At 51.0% G+C, this 14,537-nt stretch overlaps 7 protein-coding genes across 7 annotated transcripts; 3 read left to right on the forward strand and 4 right to left on the reverse strand.

Moving 5' to 3' along the window:
- Nucleotides 1-837: 837 nt before the first annotated feature.
- QC761_104310 (uncharacterized protein) lies at nt 838-1,338 on the forward strand (the record flags this gene model as incomplete). Its single annotated transcript, XM_062873685.1, has 2 exons — nt 838-1,052; nt 1,125-1,338. 2 exons carry the CDS (start codon nt 838-840, stop codon nt 1,336-1,338), a joined length of 429 nt encoding a protein of 142 aa, XP_062736750.1.
- A 581-nt stretch (nt 1,339-1,919) lies between these two features.
- On the reverse strand, nt 1,920-3,635 carry QC761_104320 (uncharacterized protein). Its single transcript, XM_062873686.1, has 2 exons — nt 2,950-3,635; nt 1,920-2,881 (listed from the first exon to the last, which is right to left on the reverse strand). Exons 1-2 carry the CDS (start codon nt 3,314-3,316, stop codon nt 2,157-2,159), a joined length of 1,092 nt encoding a protein of 363 aa, XP_062736751.1. The 5' UTR covers nt 3,317-3,635; the 3' UTR covers nt 1,920-2,156.
- Nucleotides 3,636-4,310: 675 nt separating this feature from the next.
- QC761_104325 (uncharacterized protein) lies at nt 4,311-4,947 on the forward strand (the record flags this gene model as incomplete). Its single annotated transcript, XM_062873687.1, has 2 exons — nt 4,311-4,415; nt 4,549-4,947. The coding sequence occupies 2 exons, from the start codon at nt 4,311-4,313 to the stop codon at nt 4,945-4,947; spliced, it is 504 nt and encodes a 167-aa protein (XP_062736752.1).
- Nucleotides 4,933-7,113, reverse strand: QC761_104330 (uncharacterized protein; the record flags this gene model as incomplete). Its single annotated transcript, XM_062873688.1, has 1 exon — nt 4,933-7,113. The coding sequence occupies one exon, from the start codon at nt 7,111-7,113 to the stop codon at nt 4,933-4,935; it is 2,181 nt and encodes a 726-aa protein (XP_062736753.1).
- Nucleotides 7,114-8,071: 958 nt separating this feature from the next.
- On the forward strand, nt 8,072-8,653 carry QC761_104335 (uncharacterized protein; the record flags this gene model as incomplete). Its single annotated transcript, XM_062873689.1, has 3 exons — nt 8,072-8,105; nt 8,164-8,255; nt 8,552-8,653. The coding sequence occupies 3 exons, from the start codon at nt 8,072-8,074 to the stop codon at nt 8,651-8,653; spliced, it is 228 nt and encodes a 75-aa protein (XP_062736754.1).
- Nucleotides 8,654-8,676: 23 nt separating this feature from the next.
- Nucleotides 8,677-10,401, reverse strand: rrg1 (Protein-lysine N-methyltransferase rrg1). The gene is made up of 3 exons (XM_062873690.1): nt 9,611-10,401; nt 9,117-9,553; nt 8,677-9,057 (listed from the first exon to the last, which is right to left on the reverse strand). The coding sequence occupies exons 1-3, from the start codon at nt 9,909-9,911 to the stop codon at nt 8,761-8,763; spliced, it is 1,035 nt and encodes a 344-aa protein (XP_062736755.1). The 5' UTR covers nt 9,912-10,401; the 3' UTR covers nt 8,677-8,760.
- Nucleotides 10,402-13,863: 3,462 nt separating this feature from the next.
- Nucleotides 13,864-14,348, reverse strand: QC761_104350 (uncharacterized protein; the record flags this gene model as incomplete). Its single annotated transcript, XM_062873691.1, has 3 exons — nt 13,864-14,221; nt 14,282-14,319; nt 14,343-14,348. The coding sequence occupies 3 exons, from the start codon at nt 14,346-14,348 to the stop codon at nt 13,864-13,866; spliced, it is 402 nt and encodes a 133-aa protein (XP_062736756.1).
- Nucleotides 14,349-14,537: the final 189 nt, after the last annotated feature.

Raw genomic sequence — 14,537 nt, forward strand, 5'->3', positions numbered from 1 at the left:
GGTTGGGGCTACGGGAGCGGCTCGGCCATGCATAAGGTAACAGTCTGCCTTCATGCATCTGGAGAGGAAGGACTGGAAAGTCGGATCATACCTGCCCAAATCAGGCAGCATCTGGCTGCCTGATTTTTGTGGACTGGATTGGAAGGTGCGGTCAATCTGGTGAGTGAGTGGTAGGGCAGGTGCCAGCTTTTGCACCTTCCTCCCGCGTTTCCAGTCAGCTGTGACTTAGTTTCCTGTTCACCGCCTTTTCACCTCTCTCATTCTCCGTCCTCTCTAGTTCCTCTTACAGAAAATTCGTGGATCTCGTCTCGTTGATCACGGCTTCCAACCTCCTACTTTTGAGCTCATGATCGTGGGCTCTGCCACTGGGATATCAACAGCACGAAACCCCGAGAAATGTCGGTTGGTTCCAGGGTCAAAATGGTAGGCATTGTTCTGATTTTCGATGGCAGAATTGTCGAGATTCTTGTTCGGTGGCTTGGGCTGACTGCCGTGAAGGAGTGTACCGAGGATTGCGACAACTTCATCAGAACCATCCCAAGCTCCAAAGGTCGACTTATCACGGGCAGGGATGTGTGAGACGATTGTGTCGAGCATTCACCTATCTGGTATTGTCCGTTTTCATCTTATTCTCTCTGAATAAGACGCTTCGCCATCCGTGAAACTGAGCAGGCAGCTGATTTCAGAGTAACAGGTCATTGCACCTATGCAATACCTGGCTACTGCGACGATCCGGTCCCAGCTGGTCTCGAAAAGGTCAGTGATGGACGATGGGCATACCGGTGCCCTCACGCATGGGGGCTTCTGCTTGGGGAAGAATGCGAAGATAATTGCAACATGCTTCTCTTCGTGGACGACGCGAGAAGCCACGAGATATCCAGTCTTCCGCAGGCTCTCCAATATTGGCCTGAACAGTGGAGGAGGGAGCAAGACTGGCGCTACGCAGCCGAAATGATTCAGCAGGAAAGTTCTTCTAAGGAGCTTGAGACAGCTGATTGTCTCGCGGGGAGTCTGTCCATGGTATCTACTCAACATGGTATCTACTCAACATGGTTGGGGGTACGTTGTTGTCATAGCAAAACCAGAATTCTTCTTGCTTGCTAACTTCGAATCTTGCGACTTTGGAGCCGGAGTTCCGGGGAGAGAAACTCTTCTGCTCTTTTGACACCGGTCTCAACCGTGCCATCCACAGTCAAGGACGATTTGAGGAACAGTTCACGTCAGGAGCAGCAGCTCAGTCCGGCCAGATTTCGCGATGAACTTGACAGCGTCATGCGAATGGCGACGGGAGCTCGTGCAAGGAGAGCAAAGGCAGAAGATGAGGAAGCCGAAGGTTGAAAGGAGATGAATGAAGCTCGACAGAAGATGGAGGAAGCCGAGAACAAAATCCAGCAAGCCGGCCTGGAAGCTAAGAAAACTGACGAGGACGAAATCACGGCACTGAAGAGAGTGACTGAGCTGGCATTGGCGCGGATTGGTTTGATGGAAGAGCGGGTAAATCCAAAGAAGGATCAAGACTCAGGATGGTGATTGAACTCGGTAGCCTCACCCCTAGGGATTCTTCTCTGGGATGATGGGCGGCGAGTTGCTCCGTGCCCGATGAAGATTCCCTGCTCTATTATCACCTAGATTTAGATGACATGGAAAGTCTGTACTATGAAAAAGGTTACACAATAACTTTCTCATTTGTTGACGATTGTCACATTCGTAGATGTACCTTAGTTACCCAAGATTGCCACCGAGAGGAACCCTAACCCCGAACCTGCCGCAATTCCTCATCATCTTATGTTTCTGTTCTGAGGCCACCTGGAATTTGTTGCGACCCACAACCACTTACACTGGCTGGTCAAATTCCAGATTCGGTGACGGATCCACCGGCTTCGGGAAGCTGTGGAACCCGCTTTTCTTGGTATCTGCCAAGATATTTGTAAACAAACGCAAGAGGGGAATAGGGGCTTCAGAGACTCGTGTAGGCTGTGGCATATCTGCTGGGGTCCAGTAGCTGTTGTAGTAAATTGAATTAAAACAGACCAAGTATCACAGATTGTTTATTGCCATTACTATGAATTTCTACACCATAAACGTTAAATGTTCACCCTGAAGCTGTTGCCATAGCAACCATTGTTCCTCTTTGCGAAACCCCTTTTTCTCATATCTTAACTAGGTCTCTGAGCAAAAGAATATCCCTCTGGCAAAGGCCCTGCGTAGAGCTCACCCGCGCTTCGATCGGAGGGGAGCTCCTTGACTGAGTTTGTCTCGGGTGTGTGTGAATGCTGAGAGGAGTGGTAGAGGCCATATGGAGGACTGTAATGTGGTGTGTTTCCGGGTGCTTGGTTTCCTGCTACTGCTTGCTCGAGTAATTTTTGGCTTTTGTTCAGCCTCCAGAGGAGGTAGACAACTGCTGCGATGAGGGCTGCGCCGAGTATGGCGCCTATGGCTATGCCGGCTGTTGTTGCTGGGGGGAGGGGTCCTGGTTGTTGTTGTTGTTGTTGTTGTTGAGGTTGGGGTTGGGATTGTGGTTGATTGCCGGGTTGGGATGGGGTTGACTCTGGGGTGGTTGTAGATGAAGCGGGCTCTGTGGTGGTTATGGATCGGGATGCTGTCGTGGCTGTGCTTTCTGTCGAAGTTGAAGTCAGAGAGGCGGTTGACAATGAGGAAGTCGACGTTTTGGTTGAGGATGAAGAGGTCGAGGGCTGGAGCTGGAAAGACATGTACCGAGAAGACTTGGAGTTCCAAGTCGCTGTCGTGACTGGCCGGGCGGGAGGTGCTTCGAACAAGGCTGACTCGTCACTGCAGCAGATACGGTCGAGGAAGCAGCAGTGCGTAGTGCTGCTGTCGTTTCCGTTGAGGCAAGGTGTCACGACGATCCCTTGGCGTAGTACTGAGAAGGGAATATGGAGATTAGCTTCTGTTCACCGCAATGCTGTCAACCCGATCGACTGTGCTTACCAGTACAGAAATTGGGACATTCTGGTGACAACCAATTCTTGTCTGTACAAGAGCCGCGGCTCATTCTCCCATCTATCCCCATACATAGCTTGTTTGATAGGCATCCGCCGCCTGACGAAAAGCGACCGCAGCAGACACTGACTTCGGCGTCTGGGTCGCAAGGAGCATCATTCAGTGATTCCCCACCACCGGGGTAGTAACACTTGTTTACAGCCGTGCATCTATCAATACAATAAAGAAATAATAGGGTATACTGTAGGTTTCGTCTCTTCATCATGTAGGGCCAATGGCAAGTTCCGCCAATATCTGACGCAACCAGAGGAAAAGAAAAAAACCAAGGAAAAGACAGCTGGAGTGGAAATGCCATACTGGGGTTCTATTATACCGTGAAAGCTTGTCTATCTCCTCGTGTGGTCGTACGGAGTGGTCCGAAGCTGGGCCTCGACCTTGCAGCCTTATGCGGGCTCCATTTGCCCCTGAACGGCCCCCAACCAACCGCGCGCGTGCGTTATCGAATGATGATACAGAAGATGAGAGACGCTGCGGAAGATCTGTAACAGAGTTGCTGTGCCTCCATTTTATGGCCAATGAGGTCGTTTGTGTTCGACATGTAAGCGGAACTAGCGGTTGTAGGTTACACTCGAGTCGCCTTCGTGGTGGCTCAACGAGGAGAACGACAGCGCTGAAAAATTGTCGCACTGGATTACTCTGGAAGCAAAACAAAGAGAGAAAATACTTTTAAACTTTCGGTTGGACTGCTGTCTCGCGCCCGGGGTTGTCTCTGCTGAAACCATGTTGAAGGCTCTTTAGACACAAGCCGTCAGCTCCACTTACCCTGGTGCTCGCCATAGGTGTGATCTCGCCAAAATGATTAACTTCAGACACTATCTGGATTCTATGGCTGTTTGGGCTTTGAAGCCTTCCTGTCCAACACTTTTGTAAGTGGGGCGAATGTGTTTGACACCAAAGTCTTTTGCTCTGTTAAACGTAAGTGAGGGCGGATGTTTTTGGCACGACATGAAAAGTAGGCAATATTCTGGAATCCGGCATGCAAATTTCTCGGTCCTGGTTATTTGAGATAGATCAATTTGTGAACAGTTCTCTACCTAGCGTGCACTCGGGCTATGACAAGGAAAATTCCATCAGTAGTAGAAGTTGCTGGCCATGTGGTCAGTACTTCAAGAGACAGTAAGGTCAAGCCAGTTCAAAGGCCAATCGAACATCCACATAGCGGTCAGGCCGGGTTACGGTACGGTAAAAAGTGGTGACATATAGAAGTAACCGGGAATTGAAATTCACTCGTCGTGACTAATTTACTGTTTTGGCTCGCATTACTGTGTGGAAGCGTAGGCTGCCTCTTCATGGGTAAGGGTTTCTTCAAACAGAGATCCCCCTCTTCCCTCCAAGCTACTCATAAAAAAAAACGGTTCACACAACAGTCCATCAATCAGCTCCGTAGCAGACAAGTAAGCAAAACTCCAAGCAAATTTCCCAATTTACTTGCAATGGTCTTCTTCAATCACTAAGAATATGAGCTTCAACTTCTTTTGTCCGCGTCATGTTCCTAGGGGCTTCTTTCTAACAGATCTATTCTGATAGTTCCCCTCCTCGCGTCACCCATGCACCTCTCGGTCTCGCGTGCCTTGTCCTCTGAGGCCAGTCTTGATCTCTTCCAACTCCTGCCTCCCACCTTCCATCAACCTCAACCTCCAGCCATCAGCTTCGTCCATCGACTACCCAACCGCCTTGAAACCAACCACCCTGCATCAGCCACCATCCCCGCCCAAGCTCCCCCGATGCCACAAACTCGCCTCCAGATCCAGAGCATCGCCACAGCTGCAATGTTCGTTCCCCTGGTCGGAATGCTTCAGCATTTCGACTAGGTACCGTCTGTGTACTGCTCCGGGACGTCGGGAACAGCCTTTGCCCCGACGTCCCAGAGTAAGGAAACGAGGTCATAGGAGCTTCCAAGTGAAACTGGGGTCAGCCTGGGTCTGAGTTGCTTTGACCCAGATTGGTGCCACCTAGGTCTGAGATGCTTTGATCCAAATCGGTGCCACCTAGGTCTGAGTTGCTTGGACTTGGTGTGGTGCCATCTAGGAATGACAGTCTCTGCCGCATCTCCTCCACTGACTCTCCTTCCCGAATTATATCAGTTTCCGGAATCCAGTCTTCGACTGAGGAATAATAATCGTCATTGGGACCGGCGCCTTGCTGGGGTGCTTCCAAACTAGCCTCTTGCTCCCCAGGTTGGTCGCCTTGCCAGTTGTAAGGTGGAATCCGATCTTGCTGGCGAGGAATTTCTCTCCGGGGCGCAGGAGATACATCAGAAAAAGCACGGCGGTCAGAATATACGGGATATTTTTCTCTCCTTCCGAAAACACCGACTTGTGCTCTTACATCAGGTCCAGGGGCTTGATACGACGGGTCCCGATTGCCATGCTGTTGGTATCTTCGGACTGGGAGCTGGACGTGGTTTTGAGGAGCCTGGCATGGGTCAAAGAAGATATCTGCAGGTGGCTGGTATGACTGTTGGGTTCCCTCTACCGCTGGCTGTGCTGGAAGATGTGGTGGAGGCTGGGAGTGGGAACTGTCAGACGGGATCGGTGCTGGCACCAGCTGTGCAAGTCTGTCTTGCCGGGGTGCCCTTTCAACTCGCCTGTTGTCGGAATTCGGGTTTACCTCCTGCTCCTGCGGCTGCTTCCGTTTCGGAGGACCATTCCTCTGATGGGCGCGGTTCGATTTGACTATCATCGGGCACGGCTGCAAATCCTGGTCTCTCATCGAGCTGAGCCACTCTCTGACCAGATTCTGAGTGCATGTCTCGGCAACGTCTGAGCCGCTTTGTCGCATCTTCCACTGGTCTATAGCTCCCGCTTCATTGGAATCGATATCTCCGTTCCATTTATGCCGGTGGACAAAGACTCTCCCGCACTTATCATGGGCCCCGATGTACCAGATGCCATCCCGGTCTACGCCTTTGGCTTCAACAGGGGTGCATGCGGCGGTATAAACAAAAACCTCCAGGTCTCCTTGAAAGTCTTGCGCAGGAGTTCGACCAAAGACTGTGAGATCCGTCATCAAGTTCCTTGTCAGATACCTTTGCATGTCTTGTGGTATTCCGTCTAGGCGGGGAGAGAAGTTTTGCAGGAAGAAGTGCCAGTTCTTGAGTGGAACGAGCTTTTTTCCTCTAGAGCCTTCATAGGGCATGGTGGCCTTGATCTCCTCTTGCTCTTCTGGAAAAGCGACGGCTTGCCCCTGGGATATCTGCTCTTGCGAGATGATCCCTGCGGGTATATACCCCGTGCCGGTTTGGCCCAGTGCTTGAGAGCCGAAAGCATTCTTGGCAGGCACGCCGGGAGCCTGGAAGTTTGGCGGCGGGTTTATATATTGGCCCATAGGCGCACGAGGAGAAATGGGGTTGGTGCTCCGCCTTGAAGGCGGGAGAGGTCTCATGACATTTGGCGGCGCTGTAGAGGAGGACGTGTTCCTCCCCATCGGCCCTATCTGGCCTCCTCCTTCCTGACGCCTGTCATATGCAGGATAATCTCCCACTCGCCGCCGCTTGCTGGCCCTCGGGAGCGTCTGAGAGCGTGCTGCTCCACGTATCTGTCCGCTCGCCGGCCGCGCATAGGAGAGCGCGTAGGCGTCTGAGAGCGCCCGGTCGTCGCCTTCAGACGAAGCTCCTTGGGACACAAACGCACTGTGGCCCGCGCCGAAGCTGCCCGCTGTGTTGTTTTCAAACGCGGGATGTTCGTTTGCAGAGGCGAGATGGCCGTTTCCAAACACAGGATCCCGTTGTTGTACTTGTTGCCGGGGGGCTCGCGACAGGACGAGAGGTGGGAGGCCACTGTCAAGAAAAGGAGGGTTAGATTTGGGTTGGTCGCTATTCGAAGCCAAGGAGATAGGGTCATGGTGGGGAGGTTCGGGGGATGTCAATGCTGCATACTTGGTACGTCGATACTCTACATCGTTCCATTGCTTTTGATGATACGTTTTCCAGCCGGTCACTTGACGGTCGCTGATAGGTGATGGCGGGTTGAAGTGCTGGTTGAACTCGATGGCGATGCGGCTGGGCGACTCGTTTTTCGCTATCCACTCGTGAAGAAAGCTCTTCTGCTGGGAGGTGAGCGTCTTAATGTTGATACGGCTTCCGTTGGACATTTTGACTGCTTGATGTCTCAGAGGGTTTGGGCGATGGTCTGTTATTGAGTGTTGTCGACAATGGGGCTTGACTTGGATGAAGCTTTGTGATGGAATCGGTCGAGACTAATTGGGCGGTGATGGGATCGGTTGCCTTGCTGAGCCTGGTGATCTGATTGCTGGGTATTAAATGGGCTGAAAACAGGACGATGAAGAAGGAGGAAATGTCTACCCTTTTTCAGGAAGAAGTCTGAGAAGGAGAGTGCTAACAGTTGAATCGAGGCTATTTAGGGAGAGATGGGCGTCGAGAAGCTTATCCGTCTCTTCGAACGTTAGGACACGAGCGAGATCTGTGGTGCACGATGGAATGAAATTCAGGTTCAACGCTTGCGAGTAGACACCTCCCAGGCTTCCTCAAAACAAAAAAAGGCTATCAAAGTGGCTGTGGGCCGGCTGGCAGAGTGAAAGTCGCACTGTCCGGGGGAGGGAGGAGGGTTTCGACACTTGACTAACCGCCAAGGAAACTGGAATACCGCGGGGATGGTGATTTTAGCAGTTCGCACACCTAGAGACGAGATCTTCGGCCTCTCAAGCTACGAACAGCGACTGACCGGGCGATACTGAACCGTTCTTGGGCATTTACGTCGATTGTTGGCGAGGCACTTGGCACAGAGCCCCTGCGATCTCGAGCCAGACTCTCCTACGAACCACCAGCAGAGGCCGACATGCTCTGGGGTTTGACAGATGGAATGGGGTCAGAAGGTGGCTTGACAGAAAATGGATATGAAAGGCTCCATGTAATCCGCGCCTGGCACATCGCACAACGAGTTTAGGTGAGTTACGAAATCGTTCTGAAAACGACATACCAACTCACGGTGCCGCATTTCTCGCAAAAACTGCGTGGTACGCTCTGCGGTACTGGGAAAGGTGATATTTCTTCAGGAACAGCCTGATATGCTCCGTGGTTTCGGGGAAGATCATGGTATATGACATTGCCCACCGCAAGAAACCAAGTCAGTCAAACGAACAGAACGACTTTTTCCAGCTCCAGGTGCTGAGTTGAGACTACAGGAGTCAAATCTCGCATGTTAAAGTCCAGAGAAAAGCATGGAGGGAAACGAGTGCTGGTTAGGAGAATTCCACCACGAGAGCCGGTCACCTTTGTGCGTTACATGTTTAGCTCCGCCTGTGGCAATGTTGTCCGCGGGACGTTTTTTTGGGGCGTCTTTCTGACACTTTTTGTGCTGACTGCTAATTCGAGGACAAAAGAAAAAAAAAACCGCAGGAAACCCTGGGCACGCAAGATACAACGCTTCAGCAGTGGCCCTGCCCACTGCACCAAAACAAAAAACTAAGCTTGGGTGCCGACTGATTTCCTGGGTTGGAATCAATTCTTGATGATTCATGTTGACAGTCTATTTCTATTGCTCTTTATAGCGCTATCGTATAATTCGAGTTGAAAAGAAGAAAAAAAACCACAGGAAACCTTGGGCACGCGAGATACGCTTCAGTGGTGGCGCTGCCCACTGTACCAAAACAAAAAAAAAAAAAAAAAAACTAAGCTTGGAGCTAGCGCTATCGTCTGTACATAAAATTAAAACCCTTGATCGTCATGTGTCTTGATAATAATCAATGCAAACAAAAAGAAAGTGGGCGAGTTATTGTGGTTTAAGAACTTCTCCCCAAAATTCCCCACCAGAAGCCAACTTGCTGTGAGTCGTCGTTGTTCCCATCGCCCCAATCGTCTTCACCATCTACAATATTCTCATGGTGACAAATCAACGGATTGGTGTGTCTGCCGAGCTCGGCCCTCAACGTCCTGCAAAGATCTTTGGTGATCTCGTCTCTTTGCGGCACCATAACCAGTACACGAGCATCTGGATTGAGAGCAAGCTGCTCGTCTATGGCACTGGCCAGCAGAGCGGGGTGATCATCGTCGTATAATGGGTCAGCAACGATGATGAGCTACGAATGGTCAGCTTGGGAAGTTCGAAGATAAAAAACAGCAAATGTACAAAACATACCTCGAACCGTTTTCCTGATCGAAACCTCGGGTCGACCTCTTCTTCGCTGCCACCCCACGTCAAAGGAGCAGCTTCAACTCTGCCTCCACGTTCTTCTACGAGAGCGCGGTTGAGTGAAGCGTTATGCTCGAGGTTGGACATGATTTCGGGGAGATCGGTAAGATAGACGGTTTTCCTCCAGATAGACGCCGCGGCTAAGCCGAGTAAGCCAGTTCCAGACCCAAGCTCGAGAACCTCCTCTGTCTTTTGAGAAGAGCGAACCAAATGTGCCAGAGGGCCAGAGGCGAACTCGTGAAGTCTCTGGGCTAGTGCGTAGGACGAGCCCCATGTCTTTAAGCCGAGAGAGTCTCCCGTTAATGGCGGCTCTCTGATAGTGAGGCTGAATGCACCATAATCGGGGTTCTCAAAGGGCCAGCTCCTGATGATCTCGCCCATAGCTAAATGTCGTGGTTAGCTTTTCACCCGTTATATATCAGACGAGTGTCGTGACCAACCTGTTCGCCCGCAGCGCTCTGACATGCGCTTGCTGGCCTCTTCCCAAATCACCTCCCTCTCATCGTCGTCCCCCAGCCATGATAGCCCACTCTTGATGATCGAAGACAGAAAAGCAATAGCCTCCTTGCGCTCATGAGCAGTCTGAACAGCGGCCTGTTGTTTGATGATCTCTGATCGAGAGACCTTTGCTCCCCAAACAGGCGGCTCGACCCTAAGTTTTTCTAGAGCCTCCAAAATGACTGAATAGGCAGGCTTCTGCCACAGATGTGGGAGATCTTCGTCTTCTTCGATGCCGCGCATTTTAGCAGTGGGGTGATGATAAGGGGGCGAGGAGAGTCAAGTAGGAGGCTACCCGAAAGGGAAAAAAAAGAGAGGCGAGAAAACAAAAAACGGCGCAAACCAACCAGCACGACCAAGACGACCCAACAACGACAAAAAGTAAAGAAGAAAAGCCAGAAGAAGGAGCCTTTTCACAAACTCTCAAGGCTTCATGCTCACAGTCGTTCAGCTCAGATGCTTAAGGGACCTTCCCTGCAGTGGAGTCTCACCCAGAAAAGGAAGACCCATCTTCCGCCCCCTCGGCGGTGAGCCGTTCCGTCTGGGAAACCATCGTAGACCCGCTTTCGATATGGGGGCACCCCATGGCTCACGTTTCTGATGAAGAAACCTGGACAATTTGCCCGCCCTCAAACAGTCACCCGTAAGCCGGACACATCAGCGGTGTGGTTTTGGCAGCGCCAAAACCACCGCCACACACTGGAAAAAAGCTGATGCCTGGGCCCCAATGTCCGGAAGCTACCAAACGGTGAAGTCCGAACAAGAGAAGTTTGATATGTGGGGGTCACGATCAAGCTTTCTCCCACAGAAGAATCCTTCATTTCCATTGGCTCATCAATTCTGCCGCCCCACAGAGCCTCACAATCATGCCCCACAACAGTTTCGCTCTCGCAGAGGGCCATCACAACAATTTCTTGTCGAAGTCCCCCTCTTCCTCTTCTTTCTTCTTCTTCGTGAACCATCCCCCGTTCACCCCTCCCCTCCCCTCCCACGCTGCGTTTCTATGCAACAAACGGAAGGCTTCTCTTGTCCTCGGACGGAGCTACTTTCACCACCCTTTTCTTTGCATATGAGAAATTCGGAGAAACAGCTTCATCTTTGGCCCGTCCATTTTCACTTCTTTAGAGAGATGACCGTGGTCAGCGGGCCCTGCCGGTGACGGCCTGCCTCGACGCTCGAGGTTGTAACTGGCATCAGAAAAGCAGGGCTCTTTTTGTGATAAAAAAGTGTTCCCTCTGGAAAGGCCGTTACGAAAGCTTGTGTAGTTGTGACACTTTAGTGCCATACGCGGCGTGCGGACTTCTTTTTCCTTGAAAAAGGAGGGATGTATCCTTCGATTCCGATTACTCTGGCGGGGGAGGGGGGTTTGAAAAGGGGGGCGGTTCACCATCCTTTTCAGGTGAGTTGTATTGGGACTGAGAGGGATGGGATACTACTAACGATTTTGTATATGCTTCGAGACGAGCGAAAGCTAGATTGGGCAAGGCTGGGAGCGGGCAAGGGACGATTCGCAAGCCACTGGACGACAAGAGAAAGTGGCTTGGACTCTTCCGTCAAGGATACGAACGACAACTGCGGCCGCCAGATGAGACCTGGGCTCCCTGAGACCAAGCGCAATTCTTCAACACAAAACTGGCCGAACCTTGAACAGCTTGCAACGACCAGAAGGTCGGCCTTTGGGGCCAGGAGGCGTTGTCCTCTTCTGGGACGAGATCATCCCAGTTACTATATTTCCAACCTGCTGGTAGACCGGACAGCTGTTTTGATGCTCGACCAGCATGGACGTCGGAAGTAAAATCAACGCGTTATCCAGGAGCTGTGAAGTCACCAATGATTCACAGGAGCTCATATTCACGCTCATGGCTTCCGCTGTCGGCTGATCCATCAACTATGTACGTCTGTTGGATGTCAGGCAGTGGAGCGGTCATGAGCGCATGGATTTGATCAAGTAGTGTGGTGTTGGCTAAAGTTCCAGAAACGTTATATTCATCAGGTCTTCAGCAATATTACAAGAAATTCACTGCGTCTGTCGCTCCCCTTTTGTTGCGACATCCACCGCCTTCTTTTGTGCTGTGATTTCGCTGAAGTCGGTGGTGTAGTCGTTTGGCAACAAGTAAACGTATTACGAGCCCCCCGAGCTTTGAGAGAACTCGGTACTTATGTTACATGGTATCTAGACAAGTAGCATCCGCCTCTACACTCCAAGAGTCACGAGGTAGCGCGATCAACCCATGCTATAAGCAAGAAAGCCATGGGCACGTTGCGTCTGATACTTGCGAGTCGGCTCGAGAACTGATCATCATCTTGGAAAATGCTTCCCGCCTGGCATATGCCATCTTATGGCCAAGTATTTCACAACGCTGGAAGCACTGTGGCATTTCATGTCCACAAAACCTCATTCTGAATCACGCTTCCAGCAAACCATCATTGTCTTCGTTGCCGACCTTCTATTTTACCCTTTTTTTGTCTTGCCACGGCCAGTAAACCCTAACCCAGCAAACCACAACCATAGTCTCCTGTTAGCATTTACCCCTGAATCGAGTCAACTTCACCTCTCCACTCCCCTGTTGTCCAGTCAACAATCACCACCACCTCTTATCTCACCCACACGGTCCTCAGACCATGACGATATGGAGTCGTCCGTGCAGTCGTGGATTTTCCTTGCTCACAGCCAATTGCCTGCCGGGACCATCTTCACATGCTTCTCGTTCTCCTTTTTCTTTCACACGTCTCATCGTTCCTTTCTCATCTTACCAGACGGCCCCATCTCTTGATCCCACGTGTCTTTCGTCATTGAAACTTTCTAAGGGTTCCCTTGAGGTGTGTTGCCCGGCTTGGTTGTGTTTGGCGTTCGGGGGTGGTGAGGGGTCCACTGATAGGAGCAAAAAAAAAAAAACATGGAGACACCATTCTGCAAGAACCAACGTTCGGGACAAGGATGGGATGGGCTGTCTATCTTTCTGTACTTTTGAATTTACGCTTTATCTTTCATTGTAAACCGCAAGCAAGGGAAAGAAGCATGCCGGCGAGTGATGCCGTAACGAGGCCCCCGGTTTCGGCCGAGGTTTTCGGGGAACGGAGGACGGAAGGGGGTTTGGAATATCGTCATTGGGGAGGGGGATTGTGAAAATAGTTTTTTGTTGGGCTGGGTGGGTTTGCCTCCGGACACAATGACTCTGGTGGCCGCATAATTCATGGCCTGATACTTGTTCCTTTTCGGACGGGCAGTATCGGGAGTGATGATGTTTTGATGTCTTGGTTAATGTTGCACAAGATCCGCTCGGCCTTTTTATCTTACTTTCTCTTCTGGACGGAGTAGCAAATTACTGTAGATCTCAAAACAGTGACCAAAAAAAAAATCTTGAAGGAACTGGTACCTGAATTCCGAAAGTTCGGGTTTTCTCAAAGTTCAATTTTCGGGTTGTCCGGGCTATTCCAGATCGGATCCGGAGAGCATAAAGGGTTCGAATAGATCCAGGAACTAAACTCTCGCAGCGGCGTGTTTGCCCATCTACCCGAAGACACCGCCTGGAAGATGTTCGGGATGGACAGACGGGGTCCGGTCCGCGTTGAAGAACAAGCTCAGGGCCTAGTTCACCGACTTTGGGGCTGGATTCGAAGACGGTGGATTTCGGGGGTCTTCAATTTTGAGCAGAGGGAGTAGGTATGTGAAGAGCGAGCGTTCGCTGTGTTTCTCGTCAACTTCATCAGTCGCTCAGAGCAATTGTTGATAACTGTCTTCAACAGAGAAACATCATCCGTCATCCCTTCGGATCAAGCACCCTTCCTCACTTCACCCCCAATAAATCACAGTGGCTGTGAAAAAGTCACGCCGAATCCCGCAAAAGCTCACAAACAAACCCACGCATTGGGAAACCTTTTTCTCATTGGCCCATCTCCCCGTTTCAACCAACCGGTCGACCTTCGATGGTGGCCGGCCGGTCAGTTCGGTCAGCCAAGGCTGCGATGCCATGCACGACGACTGATGAAAGTATGAGTGAAGTGGGGTCATCATCATGTGCCCAAGCGTCCGTGTGTGAGTGCGGTATGACTTGAAATATTTCGTTTTCCCCCGCAATTGTGTATTCCAGTCACACATACCATTGCTAGACAGTGTGCCATAGTATAATGACGGATCCGGATTGAGACCTTCACCAAGAAAATGAACGGATGGACCATAAAGCCGAGGATCTTGTCAGAATTCAGGTAACGCACCACCACGAACTGATGTAATCCCCTCTCTATATACGGGACGGATCCAGCCATCCGATTCCGACGGAGGGACAAGCGAAGCTGCACCGGGAAAAAGACAGCAACCACCAAACCGGCCCCAGTTCTTCCGCCAGTGCAGCAGCAAGCCAAATATATTTTTATCAATATACTGTATATGAATATGTGGGGCGTTTGTTTTGCAGCGAAAGCAGTCGACACGATGATGCTGCTTACATCTTTTCTTCTCTGTTTCGATTAGGCTTGCCTCTGATGGAGAGAGTGTGTGGCAGAGAAAGAAGGGACAACTCCCAATACGAAGAGACATTGCAGCTGGGCGTCTTCTACAAAAAGGGGAGGTGAGTAAGTGCCCTTCAACCCTTTCGGTTGTAGGACGAACATGCCTGTTCCTGACACACTGACCGACACAGTTCGGTCGGTTCGGTCGGGTCAGGCCCCCCCCCCCCCCATAGTCAGGTACAAAACAGAGATAGGCAGCTCGATCTCTGATGACAAAGATAGCACCGAAAGGTCCTTCATCATCGCCCCCTCATCTCATGCTGCTGCCGTAAAGCCGAAAGATGACAACCTACCCATTTATACACACTCTGCTCACCAAAGCAGCTCTCAGAATAAAAAGCCACTTACTCGTTTCTGTGT

The sequence above is a fragment of the Podospora bellae-mahoneyi genome (assembly GCF_035222275.1).
Source record: "Podospora bellae-mahoneyi strain CBS 112042 chromosome 1 map unlocalized CBS112042p_1, whole genome shotgun sequence".
NCBI lineage: Eukaryota > Fungi > Ascomycota > Sordariomycetes > Sordariales > Podosporaceae > Podospora > Podospora bellae-mahoneyi.

What these genes read in the sequence shown, in the direction of transcription:
- QC761_104320 (XM_062873686.1), bottom strand. Translation starts at nt 3,316, where the DNA reads ATGGCATTTCCACTCCAGCTGTCTTTTCCTTGGTTTTTTTCTTTTCCT. An exon ending in ATGTCCCAATTTCTGTACTG is followed by an intron (nt 2,882 to 2,949) that starts GTAAGCACAGTC and finishes TTCCCTTCTCAG; the next exon opens with TACTACGCCAAGGGATCGTC.
- rrg1 (XM_062873690.1), bottom strand. Translation starts at nt 9,911, where the DNA reads ATGCGCGGCATCGAAGAAGACGAAGATCTCCCACATCTGTGGCAGAAG. An exon ending in AGAGCGCTGCGGGCGAACAG is followed by an intron (nt 9,554 to 9,610) that starts GTTGGTCACGAC and finishes CACGACATTTAG; the next exon opens with CTATGGGCGAGATCATCAGG. An exon ending in GATCAGGAAAACGGTTCGAG is followed by an intron (nt 9,058 to 9,116) that starts GTATGTTTTGTA and finishes GACCATTCGTAG; the next exon opens with CTCATCATCGTTGCTGACCC.